The sequence below is a fragment of the Mizuhopecten yessoensis genome, unplaced genomic scaffold (assembly GCF_002113885.1).
Source record: "Mizuhopecten yessoensis strain PY_sf001 unplaced genomic scaffold, ASM211388v2 scaffold10911, whole genome shotgun sequence".
NCBI lineage: Eukaryota > Metazoa > Mollusca > Bivalvia > Pectinida > Pectinidae > Mizuhopecten > Mizuhopecten yessoensis.
Genome location: NW_018408783.1, coordinates 347,553 through 371,782, shown reverse-complemented (window position 1 = coordinate 371,782; position 24,230 = coordinate 347,553). Strand labels below are relative to the sequence as shown.

The following is a 24,230-nucleotide window of genomic DNA, read 5'->3' as shown; positions in this document are numbered from 1 at the left end:
GAGACCCCAGGGTCAAGAAATTCACAATTTTGGTAAAGCACCTTAAGACCCTTCCATCTATGAAGAGTATTTGATTCTACCATATCTGGGTCTTGAGAAGAAGATTTTTGAAATTTCAGTCAATTCAACCCTTTTTGGCCCCACCTATCAACCCCGGGGGGTCAGGCAGGGCTGATATGTCCATACTATCAAACTGCTACCTAATACTAATAATACTAACCTAAATTGAATTACTTCCAATGGAAATTTTCCCTATATAAACTATAGTAAAGTTTACCCCCTCCCCAGGAGAAAACGTGAGACCCCAGGGTCAAGAAATTCACAATTTTAGTAAAGCACCTTAAGACCCTTCCATCTATCAAGAGTATTTGATTCTAACATATCTGGGTCTTGAGAAGATGATTTTTGAAATTTTAGTCAATTTGACCCTTTTTGGCCCCGCCCCTCAGGCCCCTGGGGGCTTGGGACTAAACCAGCAACTATTTTTGTTGACCTTTGTCCATGGAAGGTTCCTGCCAAATTTCATTGAAATTGGTTCAGTGGTTTTGGAGAAGAAGTCGAAAATGTAAATTGTTTACGGACGCACGACGGAAAACGGACGACGAACGACGGACGACGACGGACAAAAGGCGATCGCAATAGGTCACTTGAGACTTTGTCTCATGTGACCTAAAAACTTTTAAGGGAAAATTCCATTTAAACCTGTATCCATCAAACAGGAAATTTTTTATATGCAACACCGACCAGCTCATATTTAGATATTTATTTGTCAGATTTGAGAATTTACATTTTTCATATAATATTTCATTTTAAGTCATTGTCAGACTTTTATTCTTTATCCTTTCTTTATGATGTTATATCTAAGGAATGAATTTATTTTTTCAACATTCATGAGGTCATAACAACATTGACTTTCTGGACATGCTTCAGCGATTCTTGGGAAATATTTCCACAAAGCCAATGTTGTTATGACCTCATGAATGTTGAAAAAATAAATTTCATTCCATATATTTACATTTTTAAGTGCTTTGAATTTTCCAATGCAGGCAAAAAATTAATACTGGCATTTTTTTCTATTTATGCATGGGGGCAACGCAGTAGATAGAACAGCATGTTTTAACGGGAAAATGTAAAACTTTCGCTGGAGGTCCTAGCAACAGCATGACAATAAAACAGAATATAGTTCCATTTTCAAAATTTGATTTGTAGAATCTTGGATAGTATTATCATGTACCTTACACACCTCATTTGAGCTTTAAAATCAAGCCTATCATGTTAATGTTGTTCATATTAGCATAACTAAACTACATCGAGGGCTGTTTCACGGCCGACGTGTACCAATTACGCCCTGTTCTACATCATTAAAGTGTATCAATACGCAGTGATGAGGTCACCTTTGTAGAATGGGTTGTAGAATTGCCAATGGGTCCAAGCATACAGAACGTAAACATATGTAATTATTAACAGCACTTCATAGAAAAATCTGTCAATTTTATTAATTAGATTAAAATATTTGCGAGCTCTTGTGGCCATAGCTTTATACATACTGTTCTTTGTGTAAACTATCAATTGAGATATTCAATAGAGACTTACGGCATGCTGAAGTCGACTTGGCTCATCGACAGTTGGCCGGGACCTGTTGCGGAAGAGCGAAGTATGGAGGAAATCTGGGTTTATTGGAGGGACATCTGTGGGTAGGCGTGGATCTATAAAAGTTGTCAGTCGGCGATGGTGGTCGATGAAAAAATGCTGCAGAGGAAATGATTCAGAAATTAATCTATTGATTTTTTTCTAAAGAAAATAACATCATTTGATAATAAATTATTGTCTACTTCAACATCATGTTAAATTTTGTTAAAAAAAAATATTTTTGAGTGTGTTCCACTAGATGACAGCTAGTAAGGTTAATTATCTATTCACCTCCAGTTAGGTAGAATGGAGAAAACATGTTTAAGAAACCTGTCTAGTGCACTTGCCCCGTTAACGTTGGCCAACTATTTGCACTTTTCTGACTGCTAAAACTGGTTGTCCTGGGTGTCCGGCAATTGGATTTTTATACTCCAAGTATATGTGATAAAATCTTAATGAAAGAAAGTGATTAAATATTCTGTAATAAGCATGCTTTACCTTTCCACTGCGGTCAAACTTCATCTCCCAATTAGAAGGAAGTTCTATATTTGTATCAACAAATAGATTCATAAAAGACACAAGGTCCCGATTATGTTGATACCTGTAAGCAGGAAATGAAACATTGAAATATACATGAACACAAACTTATTTTTATTTTCATTGAGTTTTTCTCAAACAGATGACATTTGTCAAAATGAATTTCCACAAGAGCACAACTTTTATCTTATATACAGAGTTTTAAAGCTGTACCTTTACATCCTATCCTATAGATATTGGTTCTAAATCTTAACATCAACATCTGATTCTATAAAAACAGATCTATGATAAATATAAAAGTTGCAGTTAATCTCAACATTGCATTATCTCACACTCTTACCGATCAAAATTTTTGGCATCTCGTCGGATTTTGCTAATCATATGTTTCAACGTTCCATTGCGGTTGTACTCCACCATAGCTCTCTGTAAACAAATTATTTCATCTCAGTTTAATAATTACTTTTATATATTTCACAAGATTTTTCTCCTATTTTAACTTTGAGGAGATTGGCAATAGCTAATATTTACAAAAATGTTCTTAAAAAAACCCACAAGATGTACGACTTGACCAAAACATTATAATCGCTTTAAACCATTCGAAGAGAGAGGTAGTCAATGCATTAATTCTGAAATATATTTAAGACAAGATATATTTTCCGTATCAATAGGATCTCTTGAGAAAGAATTGCACTTAATTGTATAGAAGCCAAGTGTTTCTTTAGTATTGACGCAGGACGTAGTCTCTGAATGTGTATCAACTTACATCATTGCTCTGTAGAATTGGGAAGAAGTCGGACCGGGTGAGAAACTTGATTGCTGGAAGTCTGTTGTCCTGGATTTCTGCGGGTGGTAGTGTCGGTGGGGGAGGTACAGGGATTCTAGACTGGGCTGATGTCTGGGGACTATTGTCACTCCCTCCTAAACAACAACACAATCATCTGCGTAAGAAGTATATGTAAACAATTTTGTAAAGATGGCCACAAACTTTCAGCAGATGCTTCTTTAGCTGCTGTACTCCTATCACACTAGATGAGCTAAAATCAATTTTAGAAATTTATCCTTTTCTCTAAAGGCATTCACAAATCTTATCACATGTTTATCTCTACGCCATGCTTCGTGTGTAGAATGGTGAAATAAGCTTAACCTACCTGATGAAGTGCTCTCGGCTGATGTGTTCTCAGTGTCCTGCTGGCTCTGGGTGATGGTTCTCCTAATACTTTGATATCTTCGGACATAGAAATTAGTCAATGGTTGAATTATCAATGTTGCTATTTCAAAGTTCAGACTGACATCTTGACACTCTCCTCAATCAGACAACAGTCTTATTTTACAGTGTAATTACTGTCAATGTTTTTATTTAAGAGCATTCAAATTTTAACAATCAAATTTCAACATGTAAACATGCTTTAAGGAATTAGCGCACTCACAGTGTATGCAATAGAAGGTTATACAGAAACTGATTAGAGCAATCAAAATTTTGCACAATATTTTAAACATGAAAAGTGTTAAAACTAGAACACTGACAGGTCAGTAAGGGCCCCGTCTTGTGGCAATACATCCCCCATAATCATCAAGAAGCAATCTGCCTATATGGCTGAGCTTGACGTTTGAAATTTGGACTTCAAAAAGAATCACAAGGAAACAAAATATACATTTCACATGTACTATGATGTGAGTCTTGTTTCCTTCCACCTCCATATTTGCTGGGCTAACAGAAAAGTAAATACTGGTGCAATACTCATTTGTTAGCTTTGATTTGTTTTATTTCACCTTATATACCTCCTCCTTCAAGAGCCGGGTCAAAGTCAGAGATCCACTTTGTCTTTGACCTTTGGACCCAAATGACCTTGCCCATTAACCCAGTGACCCTGATCTTTGTTCAGTTGACTTATTCTTTAATTCCCACCAACTTTGTTCCTTAAAATCATAACAAAATGTTCATCAGGAAAAAGGTACAAAATTTAACCTTGACCTTTGACCCAGTGACCTTACCTTTGGTCAATTGACTCCTTGTTTAATTCTGAGCTACATTGCTTCAAAGTGTCTTAGCGAAATGTTCACCAGTGAAAAGATACAAAATTTAACCTTGACCTTTGACTCAATGGCCTTGACCTTTGGTCAGTTGACTCCTTGTTTAATTCTGATCAACTTTGCTTCATCATGTCATAACAAATTGTTCATCAGTGAAAAGATGTAAAATTTGACATTGACCTTTGAACCTAATGACCTTGACCTTTGACCTTGACTTTTTACCTCAATGTGTATTTTTGTGAACTGAACATCGGTCAATTAATACCAAAGTTATCAGCCTGGAACAAAATTTGTGGACGGACGGACAGACAGACAGACAGACAGAGTGATTACTATAGGGCACCCGTATCTCTGATACGGGGCCCTAATGAGATATCTGCTAAAATAGGTTCATTTACAATATTTGATTTAACTGAATTTTGTTTTGATATACTGTACAACATCATCATCAAGATACTAGAATTTTCTTAATATATAATCAGCAATATTGTATTCAATGATAAAAAATCAGAAATGAATTAAAAGAACAAAGCTATTACAGTTAGATTGAAGAAGTTGTAATTCTCCTGTGATCTAGATATTGAACTTGGAACCAGGATTCTTGAATTGAAACACTACATCAGACATTGTAAAGGTATGATAGATCATCTTAAAGTTACCTTCTGTCTAGCTGCTGTAGCTGTTCAGAGCTGATGGTCGGCCGTCTCTGGACTGCTCGCTGACCGTTCTGAGGTTTCTGCCATGTAGTGGTACGGTTGATGTGATCTATGTAGAATATACGCCCATGACTGTCCACTCTGGCCTCCCAGCCTGGGGGCAGGGGTTCATCCCCTGGGGTGGGCTCCACACGAACATACTTCTTTCTGGCAGGAAGCTTTGGCAGCGGGGACTGGCTACCTTCTAGCAAAGGAAAGCACACACGTCATATCTAGTCTTTATCATAAGAAAGTACACAAGGTTCCTTATTATCACTAACTACACGTCATATCTAGTCTTTATCATAAGAAAGTACACAAGGTTCCTTATTATCAATAACTGACTATCTACATGTAAGTGAAACACATACCTGTTGTATTAGAACCATCACCTGAACGCAAATTTTTTCTATCATAGGAAAGTATATTGCAATACTGGGAACAGATTTACTACTATCCTAGCTTACTTATCCCATCACAATCGTGAATTTCCTTCAGCACATGTATTCTGGAAAACAAGAACTTTTATGGGTAGCATTGTACATACTACAGCTTCAGACAGAAGGAGAAGACCCATATAGAAATGCACAGGAATTTTTAATATATAGAACGAATCTGAGGTACAAGAAGAAAACCCACATTTTCAGGGAGGTGACCGAATACCTTTAAATGTCTAACCTATGTTAAATGTCTAAACTGACACACCAACTGATCATGAGTGCAAACCTAGAGTCCCCTCTTGGAACACCAGTGGGAGACTAATTACCTTTACTCTGGCGCTGGCTTTGACTTGAGCTGGCAGCATTTTGCTGAGGCTGTCGTAGTTGCCAGACTACTGCATTGGAAGGAGACGCCGCATCACTGGTTTTACCATTACTAGGCTGAACACCATCAGCCTGGTCGGTTCTGTTACCACCCTCAGCAGTAGAACTTAGAACCTCGGAGGAGTTAGATGCCAACGAGCCCCTGCTGCCAGCTGTGGGAGAAGCCAGAGACTGGGAGGGAGGCTGGGCACTGGTGGGGACCTGGGGAGCTAAAAGACCTGTTGCATCATTCTGAAAACTTAAATTATCACAACCGCTTACTGTTCCTTCACTACTTGTGACTGACAATGTGTCGTCCGTATCACTTCTTCCCTTATCCTTCAATTTTTGAGTCCATTTCTGTAATTGCTGAACAATTTGTTCCCTATTCTGTTGTTTCTCCTCTTCACTGAGAATCCTGCCCCTAGGCACAACCCTGGGGGGTGAGGCGCTGTTTGGAGTGGCAGATATGATTCCTGAATGTCTGTCTAGCTTGGGTCGCTGAGGCGTGGTGTGGAGAAGGTCTGCCTGTTTGAAGGTTGTATCGTTGTGCGGAAGGCTGCGTCGATTGGTGTAACGCGACCTGTCCGACACAGAGTCAGAGTATGAAGTTTGCATAGATAACGGACTAGCACGTGGACTTACCTCCAACGATCGTGAACTTGGGCTGGTCGAGGATCGACGGGAGTCCCTTGACACAACTGACTCTATGGAGGGAAGCATGGCAAGCTGAGCAAACACTGTACCATTACCCCCTGCTCCACTGGTGCTATGTCTATTACCTCCTACCTTACTACATGGGGACAGAGCTGTATCACTGGTGCTGTGTCTATTACCTCCACTCTTACTGCCCTGGGGTGGAGGTGGCTCACTTACATTGTGTCTACTGGCCCCACTTTTACTGCCAGTATGTTGAGGCGATTCACTTACACTACTATTATTACTACTACTATCACCAGAATTCTTTTTCCTCCTGCGTCGTTTCTTACCACCCTCTTCCTCAAGCCCTGGGGCATCAGTGTCTGTACGCATGGCACGTGGGCGAGGTGTTGCACCCTCGGCGCCTATCACATTGGGTGATTCAGATAAAAGGTTCTCCTGTGAGCCCTGAAATGTTTCCATGCTATCAAAGCTGTTTCGGTCGCTAGCACTATCCTCGCGCTCTATAACTGCCCCAACAGCACCTGCACCTACAGAGAGATGGGGGATAGGGCTGTACCTACGAGGGGGAAGGGGAGGAGGCGGTGGCTCTAATGACCCAGGGTCTGGTACTATAGAAGTAGTCCCTGGGCTCATTAGTGCCCCTGGGGTGAAGGAGGGTTTGTCATTCCGCTCTGGCGTACGAGGTGGTAAAGGGGGTGCATCATCACTCCGCTGTCTTGGTGGCAGTGGTGGAGCTTTGTATGTCCGAGGAGGCAGGCTAGGTGGTGCCACACATGGTGTAACTGTCTCTCCATTAGATACCACACTTCCTGCCCTGTTCTCCACTCCATCCAGCTCGTGCCCCAGAGACGTTTCCTCACCTATCACACACCCTAGGGGACTGTCACCTTGCTCCTCTAAAGGCGACATCACAATACTAGCTATCACATCCATAGAAGTCACATTAGAATTTATCACATCCGCAGAAGTCACATCCGAAACTATCACATTCATATTAGTTACACTACCACATGTTACTGGCAAGGAAAGATCCCCAGCTATCACATTTCCAGGAGAAGTGAGACCACAAGATGTCCCCTCCCTAGGAGAAGAGACACCGCCTGATGTCTGTTCCCTAGGAGATGAGACACCACCTGATGTCTCCTCCCTAGGAGAAGAGAGACCATGTGATGTCCCCTCCCTTGGAAAAGAAAGACCACATGATATCCCCTCTCTAGGTGATGTATGACCACTAGATGTGTTTTCCCTTGAATCCTGACCACTTGATTGAGGAGTGTTACTGGGTATCACAGGTAAAGGCTTCCTAGCCCTTGTTTGACCACAGGCCTCAGCCTCCAATGCCGCAGCTGACTCTAATCCTGTTATGTCCATATCTCCATTACTGTCCACCACATGGTCGGAGGACACGGCTGCACTCCAGCCATCAGATGAATCCGAGGCAACACTGGGGGCTGTGAGGCTGTGGTCATCATTAGACAAAGTTGTGGTCACCCATGCATCCAGTGATGGGACCAAGTGTGGGTGGTTTGGCTCAGGGGTGATCTCGGATCCCCCAGAATTATCACTACTAGACGGAGTCACAGTTTCATCAGTCCGTGAGTTGGGTACATCAAGATGGTTATGGAAATCACATATTATACTCGGAACTGATGCAAGATTTGGAGGACTGCAACTAAGTAGTTCCTCTTTATTCTCCACCAAGTCAATGTCCACGTCTCCAGGGATACGGTTCTGGGAGCCTGAGATGTTGTACATCGATATCCCAGAATCCTCCTGGTCCTCGGAGTTACTGTCCTTGGCTGTCAAAGCCAGTTCGAGGTCAGTTTGGTGGTGCATTGGGCATCGATTTACAGTCTTTTGCAGGGCAATATTTTCTGGTAATGAGGACTTCCGGAAATTTGGCTTCCTTTCTCTGTTTGTGTGACCTTCATCTTCAGACTGGGCATCTGAAACATATATCACCTTTTCAATTATCACTTACAACTGTGACGTTCATCTTCAGACTGGGCATCTGAAACATATATCACCTTATAATTATCAATTACAACTAATTTGTTCAACTTCTTTCTGTTATAATGAACTGATGTGCCTTCTGACACAAACCTCTATTATCACTAGCTAGGTAATAAACAGCATTGATTGGTATGTGAATTTGGAGTAACAAAACCATTTTTGATTCTGTTTTCTGTAAAGATAATTGTAATATTTCAGTGGATTTTAGATTTAAAATATATATTTTTTAATAAGCAATTCTTTATTTTACGTAAACAATTGTACGTTTTAACAAGTCTCTATATTCAGATTGGCAGCCTAATCTTAAAAAAAGAAACTAGCACATTGACAGTTCTGCAAGGGCACTTCGATGAGCATAACCGTAACCCCGATATGGTTTATTTTTAGTAACAGTGACCTTGAACTTAGAAAACTTTTAAAACCCGATAGCACATCTACATAATTTTATCTCAATGTATCACCATGTTGAATTTCAAAGCGATCAGTCTTTTGGATTCTGAGATAATCTTTGGAAAGGAAAGTGTTTAGGTACAGTTTTGACAGGACTACATGTAGGTACAGTTTAGACAGGACTACATGTAGGTACAGTTTTTACAGGACTACATGTAGGTACAGTTTTTACAACACTACATGTAGGTACAGTTTTTACAGGACTACATGTAGGTACAGTTTTGACAGGACTACATGTAGGTACCGTTTTTACAGGACTACATGTAGGTACCGTTTTTACAACACTACATGTAGGTACCGTTTTTACAGGACTACATGTAGGTACTCTTTTTACAGGACTACATGTAGGTACAGTTTTTACAGGACTACATGTAGGTCCCGTTTTTACAACACTACTTGTAGGAAACGTTTTTACAGGACTATATGTAGGTTCTCTTTTTACAGGACTACATGTGGGTACAGTTTTGACAGGACTACATGTAGGTACCGTTTTTACAACACTACATGTAGGTACCGTTTTTACAACACTACATGTAGGAACCGTTTTTACAGGACTACATGTAGGTACTGTTTTTACAGGACTACATGTAGGTACAGTTTTTACAGGATTACATGTAGGTACAGTTTTTACAACACTACATGTAGGTACTGTTTTACATGACTACATGTAGGTACTGTTTTTACAAGACTACATGTAGGTACTGTTTTTACAAGACTACATGTAGGTACTGTTTTTACAAGACTACATGTAGGTACTGTTTTTACAAGACTACATGTAGGTACTGTTTTTACAAGACTACATGTAGGTACTGTTTTTACAAGACTACATGTAGGTACTGTTTTTACAAGACTACATGTAGGTACTGTTTTTACAAGACTACATGTAGGTACTGTTTTTACAAGACTACATGTAGGTACTGTTTTTACAAGACTACATGTAGGTACTGTCTTTACAGGACTACATGTAGGTACAGTTTTTACAGGACTACATGTAGGTACTGTTTTACATGACTACATGTAGGTACAGTTTTTACAAGACTACATGTAGGTACTGTTTTTACAGGACTACATGTAGGTACAGTTATGAGAACTTTCAGATTAACTTACGTTTCAGTATAGCGGTCTTGCGTTTGGCCGTGTCTCCCTCCTTCCACTTATCTATACCAGCACTAAACTTTAACATACCACTGACACTATCAGATGGATTTCTTTTTGTCAGGTCCAGGGAGAAGGCTGTAGGACTGAAACAGATACACAAACAATGTCATATAAATACACCTGGTGAGAGTCAACGCAATATTGTCAGAAATGATGACAATATACTTGCCAACCGTCTATGAGGGAGATTTCCATGTGCTCAATATTAAAAACACAAATAAAATGTCTGTATATTTAAACCCCTCAAGACAAACAAAACAAAACCTTTAAAATGACATATATTGAGTTGTTATTTCAGATGAAATAATAATATCTTATAATAAAGGAATAGTTTTATAGCAAATTCATTGGTTGGAAATATTAACTTTGAGGGTCCAAAATCAGGAGTTTCCCTCCTAAATAGGGAGTGTTGGTAAGTATGTTAAGACAACAGGTTGTCCAGCTGTATAATAAAATTTCTCACATACAAATTCATTAACAGAACTACCTGTGAATTTCCCCCAATACTCACTTTTAGCTCCACCTATCTTGTTCACCAGGTACTTACCCCCTGCCAGATTTGTCTATGACTTTCTGTACAGTCAGTGATGCCCTGCCCAAGAACCGACTGATTGTTGGACGACTTTTGGCAAATTTGTCTTTGATTTCAAACTCCATAATATCAGTCGGATAGGACTCCAATGCGAAAGTCTGGAGAAAAACAAGTTAACAGTGCACATGATATAGAGAAAATACAAGCCATTATGTGAGGTGACAAAATACATGGATACCTCAAGTAAACTTTTCATATAAAGAAAGAGACTTGCGGTTCAAAAGTGATCTTTGAAATTGATCAGAAAACTTTATCATTATTGACAAAGAATTTGAGGGTTTCACATACGAAATGGGGTCAAAATCATCCCAATACACAAACACCTGATCAGGACACATGGCACTTACCGCGTGGGGCCAGTGAGGGTTGGTAGTGTTGGGACAAATATTGCTCCGTAACTCGTGATGATGGTGGGAGGTGGACGGACATAACTTTCCCGGGTGGATTGTCATCTTGATGTAGGGGTCAGGGTTAAAAAACATTCCTTTTTTAAGATTTGTTGCTTCCACATCTGAAAATTGCAAAAGCTTGGGGTTATATCTATAAATACAGTACCTCAATGTAACCTCTATCACAGGGGTTGAAAGTGACTGTAAGTAAAGCCTTCCAGCCAATTAATCAAACTATCAGCTTGGATTTAATCAATAGGTAATACATTTTCTCCATTAAAATATGGTTATGTTTCAAGTAAAACAGCAAATATATATTTCATGGCAAAATATTCATAGCTCTTTGACTGGAAAATGGTTAAAAATTGCAAGTGTAGAAAATGTTTTCTTACAAAATTCTATGTAAGCTTTAATTTCAACCAATTCACCACTCAAGAAATGTCTAGAATCAAAAAGTATCCCATACACCCTATAGGTAGTATACAGCAATGACCTCTAGATCTACGGCTATTGTATACTCATACTCCATGTCTCTAGTGTATATGTATCAGTACCCTATCATTCTAGTGATTAGCCATACATACCCTATATATAGCTTAGCCACACTCTCTATAAAATAGCTAGTGTATATCAGTACCCTATAAATTTAATGATTAGCCATACATACCCTATATATAGCTTAGCCACACTCTCTATAAAATAGCCAGTGCATATCAGTACCCTATAAATCTAGTGATCAGCCATACATACCCTATATATAGCTTAGCCACACTCTATAAAATAGCTAGTGTATATCAGTACCCTATCAATCTAGTGATTAGCCATACATACCCTATATATAGCTTAGCCACACTCTCTATAAAATAGCTATTGTATATCAGTACCCTATAAATCTAGTGATCAGCCATACATACCCTATGTATAGCTTAGCCACACTCTCTATAAAATAGCTAGTGTATATCAGTACCCTATCAATTTAGTGATCAGCCATACATACTCTATATATAGCTTAGCCACACACTCTATAAAATAGCTAGTGTCTATCAGTACCCTATCAATCTAGTGATCAGCCATACATACCCTATATATAGCTTAGCCACACTCTCTATAAAATAGCTAGTGTACATTATGTATATCCATTACATATATAGATGTTTATGTTGCTTCTAAGTGTTAAATCTCTAGTGTTTAGGCATATACTAGGTAATGTTGCTTCCATGTCACTAAACAATGTTAGATACGGTAAAGAAACATCATGATCAGCTGATCACACAAGACAGAAAATGTATGTCACTTGATTCCCATATCATGACATCAGCAGCAGTAATTATATAACATCTAGCTCTGTAGATGTGGGCTTCACACGTGAAGGTGACTATACTATAGAACAACAAAATCAATATCAGCACTGTCAAGCACCTGAGGAGGACTAGAGAGAATCTCCCTGGGCTATCTGGGGACTGTCACTGTTACAGATTACAATAATGTGTCTCATTCCAAAATACAAGACCAAACAGATATGTGCTGACAGCAAACAAAGCTACATGTCACAGTATCAGTTTTACATTAACTCATTCACCCCTGAAGATACATTTGAACTCTACCAATTCAAAGGATGGAACAGTTCATTATGAAATTTCAGGGTAAAATGAGTTCAACATTATGTTAAGTTCAGTATATATAATTACTAGTCAAAGTTCAATACATTATTTAATTCAACACGGAAGTGGGATATGTGTTTTATCAAAGAAAGATTTAGGATCACTTCCTGGAAATTAATACACTAGCTCTAGTGAAGATGGAGTGACCTTGACCCAGATTAAACTATTGATTAGATGTTTAATGTTATAGAGAGAAGAAAAATGATCTGACTGATCATAATGTAATACACCCCCTTTTTATACCAGAGTGGTCAAGGAGACTGTGTAATGGAAGGCAGCCAAGCTTAATGGTGATTAGAGAGGTAATCGTGGACACTCTGTCCTGGATATCCTATCAGACTGGTAATCGTGGACACTCTGTCCTAGATATCCTATCTGAGAACTAATCGTGGACACTCTGTCCTGGATATCCTATCAGAGAGGTAATCGTGGACACTCTGTCCTAGATATCCTATCAGAGAGGTAATCGTGGACACTCTATCTTGGATATCCTATCAGACTGGTAAACGTGGACACTCTGTCCTAGGTATCCTATCAGACTGGTAATCGTGGACACTCTGTCCTAGATATCCTATCAGGACTTACAGGTCTCATACTCCTAGATATCCTATCAGACTGGTAATCGTGGATACTCTGTCCTAGATATCCTATCAGGACTTACAGGTCTCATACTCCTGGATATCCTATCAGAGAGGTAATCGTGGACACTCTATCTTGGATATCCTATCAGTCTGGTAAACGTGGACACTCTGTCCTAGGTATCCTATCAGACTGGTAATCGTGGACTCTCTGTCCTAGATATCCTATCAGACTGGTAATTGAGGACACTCTGTCCTAGATATCCTATCAGACTGGTCATCGTGGACACTCTGTCCTAGGTATCCTATCAGACTGGTAATCGTGGACTCTCTGTCCTAGGTATCCTATCAGACTGGTAATCGTGGACTCTCTGTCCTAGGTATCCTATCAGACTGGTAATCGTGTACACTCTGTCCTAGTTATCCTATCAGACTGGTAATTGTGGACACTCTGTGCTAGATATCCTATCAGACTGGTAATCGTGGACACTCTGGCCTAGGTATCCTATCAGACTGGTAATTGTGGACACTCTGTCCTAGGTATCCTATCAGACTGGTAATCGTGGACTCTCTGTCCTAGATATCCTATCAGACTGGTAATTGTGGCCACTCTGTCCTAGATATCCTATCAGACTGGTAATTGTGGCCACTCTGTCCTAGATATCCTATCAGACTGGTAATCGTGGACACTCTGTTCTAGGTATCTTATCAGGACTTACAGGTTTCATACTCCTAGATATCCTATCAGAAAGGTAATCGTGGACACTCTGTCCTAGGTATCCAATCAGACTGGTAATCATGGACACTCTGTCCTAGATATCCTATCAGACTGGTCATCGTGGACACTCTGTCCTAGGTATCCTATCAGACTGGTAATTGTGGACACTCTGTGCTAGATATCCTATCAGACTGGTAATCGTGGACACTCTGTTCTAGGTATCTTATCAGGACTTACAGGTTTCATGCTCCTAGATATCCTATCAGAAAGGTAATCGTGGACACTCTGTCCTAGGTATCCAATCAGACTGGCAATCATGGACACTCTGTCCTAGATATCCTATCAGACTGGGAATTGTGGACACTCTGTCCTAGGTATCCTATCAGCCTGGTCATGGTGGACACTCTGTCCTAGGTATCCTATCAGACTGGTAATTGTGGACACTCTGTCCTAGGTATCCTATCAGCCTGGTCATGGTGGACACTCTGTCCTAGGTATCCTATCAGACTGGTAATGGTGGACACTCTGTCCTAGGTATCCTATCAGACTGGTAATTGTGGACACTCTGTCCTAGATATCCTATCAGACTGGTAATCTAGGAAGACCTAGATCATACATAATATTGGTCAAAGAAGTAATATAAACGGTAACTTCCCAAATAACACTGAATTCTTGCAAACAGATACAAATTACTTCAGATTGGTATATGGGGCAGGGAAGAAATTCCAACTGTATATATATAGTATGAGGTTGTTAAATTTTCAGAGCCGAGAGACTTAATGTTTTCAAATATTACTTTTATCTTATTATTTTCCTATTTTTGTTTTTTATGTAATTTTAAGTGTTCTCTGTTTTTTCTGTGTCTCGATAAAGGAGCGCCTTGCTCCAAACATTTGATATATTTCATACTGTCTGTCTTGTTTGAATTACTTCCTTGCCCCATATATAGAAGAAATTACTGCCTAGTAGAAATATTCTCATATTTTAAAGTTGTTAATATTCTTGAGTGTCCAGCCCAACGCTATGCTGAGGACTGGACATCATAAAGTCACCCTGAATGCTGAGATTTCCTGTCTCGACCCTCGGTGGGGAATGTTTTACTTTTCCATTCACTTTCTTTGTCATTATACTTATTTCTTTTGGTTAATACCTATACAGGTACATGTGGTGAGCTATCAAAATAGTCTTGAATTTTACATACTACACCTGATGAAAATTCATCAATGTGATAAATGTGTCACAACATAAGCTTTGTCATTACCTGCAATAGTTAGCTTTAGTTTGTTAAGTTTAGCCGCAGATTCTTCCTTGCTTTCCACAATAGTCACTGTACCATCTTCCTCTGTCTGAAAATACACAAATTCATAACTTTGATAACAGTTACCCTCACTATACATTCCTTGTAATAAACTTATATAAATGAGAGTAACAATGTCTGAATTTAATTATGAAAAATAGAAGTAAAAAATAGGAAGCCTGAGAGAAGAACCTTTTGGAGCAGCAGACAAAGGGAACCATTTGGATATCCTTCAAGGGGCCAGTTGTGGATCGAGATGAAAGGCACCATAGACTCGCACACATCATTCTATGGCAATACTCTAAACTAAGTGTAACTAAAATGATTTACACGTTTAACTGTTATCTTGTACACTGTTTCAACCAAACTGAACCTGCACTTAAAGCTTAGTCAAATCATCTTTGTGATGTTATTGCCATCTTGTCCATTTTTAACATGTAGGTGTATGAAGTAAAACCTTGATTAATGCCCCTCGTTTGCCAACTCACTTACCACCAACATATTTCAATGGTCTTCTTTTTTCTTTACTTAAGATTTTTTTAAAACATTTCCCTCAAGTTATCACCAAACCTTTTATCATGGTGGCAGTATAACAAAGTTTCACTTTAAATGCTATAATTCACTGGTCACTTGTGTGATAGAGTTAAAAAAGAGCATAGAAATATTTCAATGGTTGTGCTACCGGATATACGGTCCTGGAATCAGGGAAAACAGAACTTTTAGCACTGTTAACCATTTTAAATTTGTACTAGTAAAATATCTAAAATACTGTACATTTAATGTTTAAGTGTTGTATCTACAGTTCTTCTCCTGTACACTGTATATATATTACTTTTGCATAGATCTATTCCGTCTTTGCGTATTGCAGAGTTATCTTTTCTTGTGAGTAGGTATTGATTGTTACGTCATTGGTTTGTGTCAAATTGATGACGTTACTCTCACAAACAAATGACGTAACAATCAATACCTGCTCACAAGAGAAGAGAACTCTGCAATACGCAAAGACGGAATAGGAGTTTGATCCGATTTACGTTCTACCATATAGTTCACAACTAAGCTAGGTATCTATAGCTACGAAAAATGTATGGTAAATCCAACCTAAATGTTTATAGTAGTAATTAGGATAGCACAACTTGTATCCATTCTAGGATGACATACAATGTTTCTAGGTTATTTCAATAGTTTTGTGAAAGATAATATAACTCCTCTCTTTTTCTGGTACAGTGCATACATGTATGATTCAGTTATATGAGGATAGTCTAGAATTATACGATTCCATCAGATCATCTGTAGCAAGTTATTACTGATCCGCTGAAGGATCCAGACACATATGGCCACCAGACAAAAGGAGTTGTCTAAGAGGTGAATATGAAGAAGACATGATACTGTGCAGTATATGACAAGTCAATGGCTCCTCCAGGGAACTTATTATCAGACTTGCTGCTCATCATCCTCCAATATTGATCCGTACATGTAAGTACGGCTGTATACCGCATCCTCCCTTAGAGAGATCCATCAGGCCATAGGAACATCTAAGGTCAGGGTCACTCACTTACTTCTGTGTGCAATAGTTTTGATCAAGGCTGTTATATACATGTTATATTAAACCTTCCATCATAGGGCAAAATAAAGTCCTCAATGATATACATACATTGTGTTACTATTACATGTATTACACTATTCACAATTAATGAGAGTTATCATTTGCCTGAATCAATTAGTATGTTCTAGGTACCCTTATCTAACAAATAATCTATCAGTCTACAGCAGGTACCTATATCACATATCAATCTATTAGTCTACAACAGGTACCCTTATCTAACAAATAATCTATCAGTCTACAGCAGGTAACTATATCTCATATCAATCTATTAGTCTATAACAGGTACTCATATCTCATATCAATCTATTAGTCTATAACAGGTACCCATATCTCATAATAATCTATTAGTCTACAACAGGTACCCTTATCTCATAATAATCTATTATTCTACAACAGGTACCCTTATCTCATAATAATCTATTAGTCTACAACAGGTACCCTTATCTCATAATAATCTATTAGTCTAAAACAGGTATTCATATCTCATAATAATCTATTAGTCTATAACAGGTACCCTTATCTCATAATAATCTATTAGTCTATAACAGGTACCCTTATCTCATAATAATCTATTAGTCTAAAACAGGTACCCTTATCTCAAAAAGATTAGTCTACCACAGGTGCCCTTATCTAATAACAATCTGATAGTATACAATTGTACTTTTCATTTATTATGGCAAATTGCATCCCAGGGATAGGGCCAAATCTTCACATTCAGCTATAATGATTTTTGTTATTTTGGGTGGAGATCTCAAATGTTTTTAATTGGGGACTTAGTCCCTTTGAACGGGAGCAGACCCCAAGGCAGACTCTGGTAGCATGATCGTGTCTATGTATGCCCAGCAATCATACATTTGGTTATTGGGTGGGGATCTCAACTGTTTCCAAGATGTTACCCAGGAAGTATGTTGCTTGAGGTGTGGACAGAGACCCAGGGTCAATTCTTATATAATATTGTATTCATGCCTTTATGCCCATCACTAGTACATTATTATGGGGTGGGAACTGCATCAACCTTAAAGTTATGACCTGGGACTAAGTCTCTTGGGGTGTGGCTAGACCCCTAGGAAAATTATAATACAATGTATCATGATTGTGTTAGGTTTCTTTATGCACAGCAATTGTATATATGGTTATCTCAACTGTATCCAAATATAGTTGATGCAATTCTCTATTTCCAAAGAAGAAGTTGCTTAAATCAAAAGCAATATGGTCAAACTATCCTGTTTTTGTGCCGCCCTCAGCCCCCTTATTTGTAAAATTTTGAATCCAAACCACCTAGAGATGCTTGCTTCCAACCAAATATGGTTGATATTCTTTACTTAGTTCCAAAGAAGAAGTCACTTAAATCAATACGGCTAAATTAACCCTTTTTTTGGCCCATCAGCCCCTCCATTTGTTAACATTGATATCCACTCCACCTAGAAAAGCTTTCAACAAAATATGGTTGATATCCTTATCTTAGTTTCAGAAAGGTTAGTACTTAAAGTAATATGACAAAATTCCCCTTTTCGGCCCTGCCGCACAGCCCCTCTATTTGTTTATACAATTTTGAATCACCAACACCTAGGGATGCTTCCACTTAAATTTGGTAAAATTCCAATCAGCAGTTTAGTTGTTTTAGAAATTATTGACGGATTGACGACGACACCGCTGTCTGGCATATTACAGGTCCGGTACCGGTACTCTTCAATATTTACTCCAGACTTACTTTAATCATATGAATACTGTGTTATGCAGTGTCATAAAGCCATCAAATAAATTATGTTTATGTAATTATGTAATGTGTGTAATATCACTCCGGAAATGACGTCACAATTAAATAGGAACAATCAATGAAATGTCACATCATTGATAAAGCTGACACCATTTTCATTGTTTCAGAGGCGGCCAAGTGCAAAATATTTGTTTCAGATCACAATTATTCAGGGAAATTCCTGACAGATCCTCTATACATAGACTGATATTCAGATTCCTGACAATTACACAGATATACTGGTGGAATGACTACAAGAAATGTTTATGTTGGTAGGTAAGAAGCTTACCAGTGTTTAGTAGTCTCAACTAAAGCTTACACAACTAGTAAAAACACCCTATAGAATTGATCCTAATCAGCATGCAGCTGTAGTGTCAGTAGTCAGCTAGCAGTACTGTACTCGCATATAGAACGCTTCAAACACAAGCATTTTCACTCTGAATTTGGCAAAACCTGTTTCTAATACAAAACACATTTTCACTCTGAATTTGGCAAAACCTGTTTCTAATACAAAACACATTTTAAGTCTAAAATAATTGAAAACTACACAAGAAGTATTTTTTTCTGCTTGCACTCCCAATATGTCATTGAACATCATCCTGAAACCCACTACTACTGGTAGTCATTAAAACCAACACCAAGGAATGCATACAAATTCTATGACATAATTCTATAACCTATTGTCATGATCAATATTATTCTGATCTACGCTTCAAACCATGTGACATAAATTTATAAAACAATGTTTTCAAAATTCTGTGGTTAAATGAAATAAAAGACAACATCTACACCAATTCTGTGATTTAATTATAGAAAACAACTACACCAATTCTATGATTTAGTTATCAACAAAACAGCTTTTACACAAAATCTGTGATTTAATTATCAACAAAATATGTACAGCATCTACACTAATTCTGTGATTTAGCTATCAACAAAATATGTACAGCATCTCCACTAATTCTGTGATTTAATTATCAACAAAACATGTACAGCATCTACACTTAATCTGTGTTTTAACCCTTTCAACACTGTAGACCATAATGAACTCCTCCATATCAATGCATGGTAGAGTCTACTTAAGTTAAATAGGGGTGAAAGGGTTAAGGATCCCTGTCCCAATGCACTGTAGTTTTTCTTATATACAATTACCTCCCTTTAACTTCAATAAGTAGCACAATTGGACCCAGACACTTTCATTAACTTGATTAAAAGCCAGATAGACTGATAGTATAACAGAGTGAAATCCAGGGATAAAATCCCTGTCTACCGGCTGATCTTTCATATTCAAAACATTTTTGCTTATTGTATTTTGTTTATTTCATTTTCCTTATTTTATCATAAAAGTCCCGTAACATATGGTTTCTTTTCAGAAATGATTGATCAAAGCTATAATCATGTTGTGATATATGGTTTCTTTTCAGAAATGATTGATCAAATCTATAATCATGTTGTGATATATGGTTTCTTTACAGAAATGATTGATCAAAGCTATAATCATGTTGTGATATTTGGTTTCTTTTCAGAAATGATTGATCAAAGCTATAATCATGTTGTGATATTTGGTTTCTTTTCAGAAATGATTGATCAAATCTATAATCATGTTGTGATATATGGATTCTTTACAGAAATGATTGATCAAAGCTATAATCATGTTGTGATATTTGGTTTCTTTTCAGAAATGATTGATCAAAGATATAATCATGTTGTGATATATGGTTTCTTTACAGAAATGATTCATCAAAGCTATAATCATGTTGTGATATATGGTTTCTTTTCAGAAATGATCGGTAAAAGCTATAATCATGTTGTGAAAAACATTTTCCTATACTTTGTTACAGTTCTTTGGAAGTGGTACAAGGATTCTTTATCATACAAGACAACTTAAGTTTTACACCAATTCTGTGATGCATGTATTTATCATCTATATAAACCCAAAGATGTAATTATTGTATATAAGGAAACATCTACACATATTCTGTAAGTTCATCACCTATCGTCCATTCCAATCCTGTGGTGAAATTAAACAAGCCATCATCTAAACCAATTCTGTAATATACATCAATTCTGTTGTGTCCGCTCATCATCCATAACATTCTTCACATCTCAGGGCCTGACTGTCTACAGGTGAATCTAATTGTTTCCTAAATATTTGATGCTGTTTCAAAATAGAGTTTTAATTGTATCTGCAATTCAATCCTGTACAGGAAATGTTAATTCTCCTGGGGGTAACAAAGATGACTGTGCATTGAACAGTTTGTCAGACCTTACTCCGTGGTATAATGCCGATACCAGCATTAAAGGCTTCAAGCTCAATTGAATTTAATCCAAACGTAATATCTTTTTGCAGCCTTTGTTAAAATAATTGTTCTATAATTGTAATATCGAAGATAAAGAAAGAAGGGATTTCTTAAATTTCATTAAGATGGAGCATACTGACTAAAAATAAAATTAAAATCAATAGACATTCAAACTGCAGTGCTTGTCTTGTTCTGTGTGATGTGGTGCCCAGAAACCTAATTAGCTACTTATACCGATAGCTCCCTCAGTACAGCTAATTCTCAGCAAAGTCGGACAAGCTCTACCCTTGGTCTGACAAGTACACAGAAGGAAGACCACTCCCACGTGTAGAGTCGTGTAGAGTCAAGTGAAATTGATCTCCATATGGTAAATGTCGAGAGTTTTGATAAAATCTACAATCTAGATTTCGGTTCATCACACAGGTATTCAGAAAAATAGGATATGACACAAAAACTTGACAGGAAAAGGCCAAGGGCTTTGTATTTATATGTATACAGTACACAGTAGCTATGCTCCGACAAGTGTTATGGAAACTTTGATTCAGTAATTACTTTTTTTATTTATTTTTATTTATGTATTTATATATTATATAAATATGACATTTATTAGCAGGTGACAGTGAATATTGTCAACCCGAGAAAACCATTGTCACCCGAGGTGAAGCCGAGGGTGACAATGGGTGTTTGAGGGTTGACAATATTCACTGTCACCTGCTAATGAATGTCATATTTATTTTGTTACACCAAAAGTCTTTGTAGCTCAGAAACGGCAGCAAACCTCGATAATGACATCTTGTTTGTTGATAGTCTGCTGTTTACAATCACTATCGCATCGGCGCTTGATAAAATTGGCTGTTGCCGTCAAACGTTCTTGTGACCATCACGGTGGGGAAACGAAGCGGTGAACGCACATTTTTTGCGCATGTGATATTTTTCACTGTCTCATGGCAATATCACCCGCGCCCCTTAAAACCAATGTATTTTCGGAGGGTGACAGAGATTTTTGTTTAATTTTCTCCCAACCAATCAAATAGCTAGAAATTCACTTGAGGTGTAACAAAATAAATTATTAAATCCAGCTGTACAGTCTATAACAACCCCATTAAATCAGAACAAACTCTGAATATGTCAAAGAAATAAAAGCAATTTCCTTTAACAGAATTTAATAAGATACATAATGGACACAGGCATTAATTAGCACCTACATCTTCGATAATTCTTTCACTTTTCAATATCCAAAATTCCAAATTTCCTCAGTATTGAAAACTTAATATATATATGTGGCTCACAAAAACAACGTTAAAATTATGCTTCATCATTTTAGAAGGAAAGGTGTTTGTTACTCTTGTTAGCCCTTCATTATAATGTAAAATTAAATACGTTACTCTTGTTAGCCCTTTATTATAATGTAAAATTAAATACGTTACTCTTGTTAGCCCTTCATTATAATGTAAAATTAAATACGTTACTCTTGTTAGCCCTTTATTATAATGTAAAATTAAATACGTTACTCTTGTTAGCCCTTCATTATAATGTAAAATTAAATACGTTACTCTTGTTAGCCCTTTATTATAATGTAAAATTAAATACGTTACTCTTGTTAGCCCTTCATTATAATGTAAAATTAAATACGTTACTCTTGTTAGCCCTTTATTATAATGTAAAATTAAATACGTTACTCTTGTTAGCCCTTCATTATAATGTAAAATTAAATACGTTACTCTTGTTAGCCCTTTATTATAATGTAAAATTAAATACGTTACTCTTGTTAGCCCTTCATTATAATGTAAAATTAAATACGTTACTCTTGTAAGCCCTCCATTATAATGAAAAATTAAATATGTTACTCTTGTTAGGCCTTCATTATAATGTAAACTTAAATACTAAGTAATAAATGAAGTTTGTATCAAAATCTAAAATCAGAAGGTGATAAGGTATAAAATGGACTGATGATTAGCTGTTAGTTCTGATGTATATAATACACTACAGTGAACAGAAAAATAAAATACACATACCTGTAAACAATGGATACATAAGTATAATAGTATACTTCCTACCAATTTCTGATCCGCATTTTCTTCCCAATAAATACATGGAATGTGAGAGCTGAACTGTTTGTTAGATAACCTGCAGCTACATACATATATCACAAACAAATCACACACATCCAGTATAATGTGTTAAACCATCTATTACATATAAACACTGTCACCACTGAGTGTACATACTTTAACCCTTATTTTTCTGTTACAAAAGTTTCAGTCATAATTTGGTCACACAGAGCCGTAGAAGACTAATGCTAGACGATAGACAAAGAAGATAAAGATCTACTTTCTCCAAATTGGCTTGTAACTGGAGTCTCTATTCTTTGTCGATCCCCCTTGAAAGCCTATAGCGATATATTATGCTCCAACATGTTGTGTATACACAAGTGACTGATCAAACAAAAAGTCAGATCTATTAATATAAATCATTTATTATATGCAACTTTAACTTTCTCGACGTTTTTTTAAATCATTGTTTAATAACTTTAGTCACTGAACTAGTGTGATTATCTTTGAATTTCAAACATAAAACAATTAATTTTATTCCCTTCATCAAAAACTTTCAAAGAATGTATTGTGACTAGGTAAATCTCCTATACAAGACACTGGGCAAAATTAAACAAATCACACAGTTTTCATTTGTCAAATGATATTTTAGATGATTGTGTGTGGTTGACAGAGTAGGCCTAACTTATCTGGCCCCGTTATGTCATCATTTTACTCTTGTATCATCCAATACAGTTTTTAAACTTTTTTTCTCTATCTAATTCATATACATCATACGTTTATTTTACAGACTGATAGAGCTCTAAAAAGGGAGATTTTACTAAGATTTGGATTGGGATAAAAAACAACAACATTATTTTAACATTTATTTAAAGCTAGTAGGCTACACATCTATCCTTTTGGCAAAACCTTTTAGTCTATTAATATCTAAAGCTAACCATGCCTTGACACAATAACCTTGTCCTGCTATGTAGACGGAAAGTAGTAGTATATACGTACAATGTGGCCTACTAAGAAGCTAGGCTACAAGGGAAAATATAACAGTCCCAGTACATTTATAAATCAAAACAAGGATAACAAATACAACTGATCAATAAAATTTACTCCCAAAACCTTTTCTTCTAACTTAATGTCAGAACAAGAAACTGAGACAAGATACTCGGGGGTGGGACAAAATACTCAGGGGTGGGACAAGATACTCAGGGGTGGGACAAGATACTCAGGGGTGAGACAAGATACTCGGGGGTGGGACAAGAAACTCGGGGGTGAGGCAAGATACTCGGGGGTGGGACAAGATACTCAGGGG

At 37.3% G+C, this 24,230-nt stretch overlaps 1 protein-coding gene across 3 annotated transcripts in view; it reads right to left on the bottom strand.

Moving 5' to 3' along the window:
- LOC110463491 (E3 ubiquitin-protein ligase HECW2-like) overlaps nucleotides 1-24,230 on the bottom strand; it is a 49,872-nt gene that overhangs the window by 14,525 nt on the left and 11,117 nt on the right. For all 3 annotated transcript variants that reach the window (XM_021518117.1, XM_021518118.1, XM_021518119.1), the window contains exons 5-15: nucleotides 15,179-15,263; nucleotides 10,919-11,082; nucleotides 10,527-10,669; nucleotides 9,929-10,062; nucleotides 5,659-8,304; nucleotides 4,857-5,097; nucleotides 3,315-3,391; nucleotides 2,930-3,084; nucleotides 2,507-2,589; nucleotides 2,128-2,230; nucleotides 1,594-1,749 (exon numbers count right to left, since the gene is read on the bottom strand). In XM_021518117.1, coding sequence (XP_021373792.1) covers nucleotides 1,594-1,749; nucleotides 2,128-2,230; nucleotides 2,507-2,589; nucleotides 2,930-3,084; nucleotides 3,315-3,391; nucleotides 4,857-5,097; nucleotides 5,659-8,304; nucleotides 9,929-10,062; nucleotides 10,527-10,669; nucleotides 10,919-11,082; nucleotides 15,179-15,263 — 3,987 coding nt within the window. The remainder of the gene's footprint in view (nucleotides 1-1,593; nucleotides 1,750-2,127; nucleotides 2,231-2,506; nucleotides 2,590-2,929; nucleotides 3,085-3,314; nucleotides 3,392-4,856; nucleotides 5,098-5,658; nucleotides 8,305-9,928; nucleotides 10,063-10,526; nucleotides 10,670-10,918; nucleotides 11,083-15,178; nucleotides 15,264-24,230) is intronic.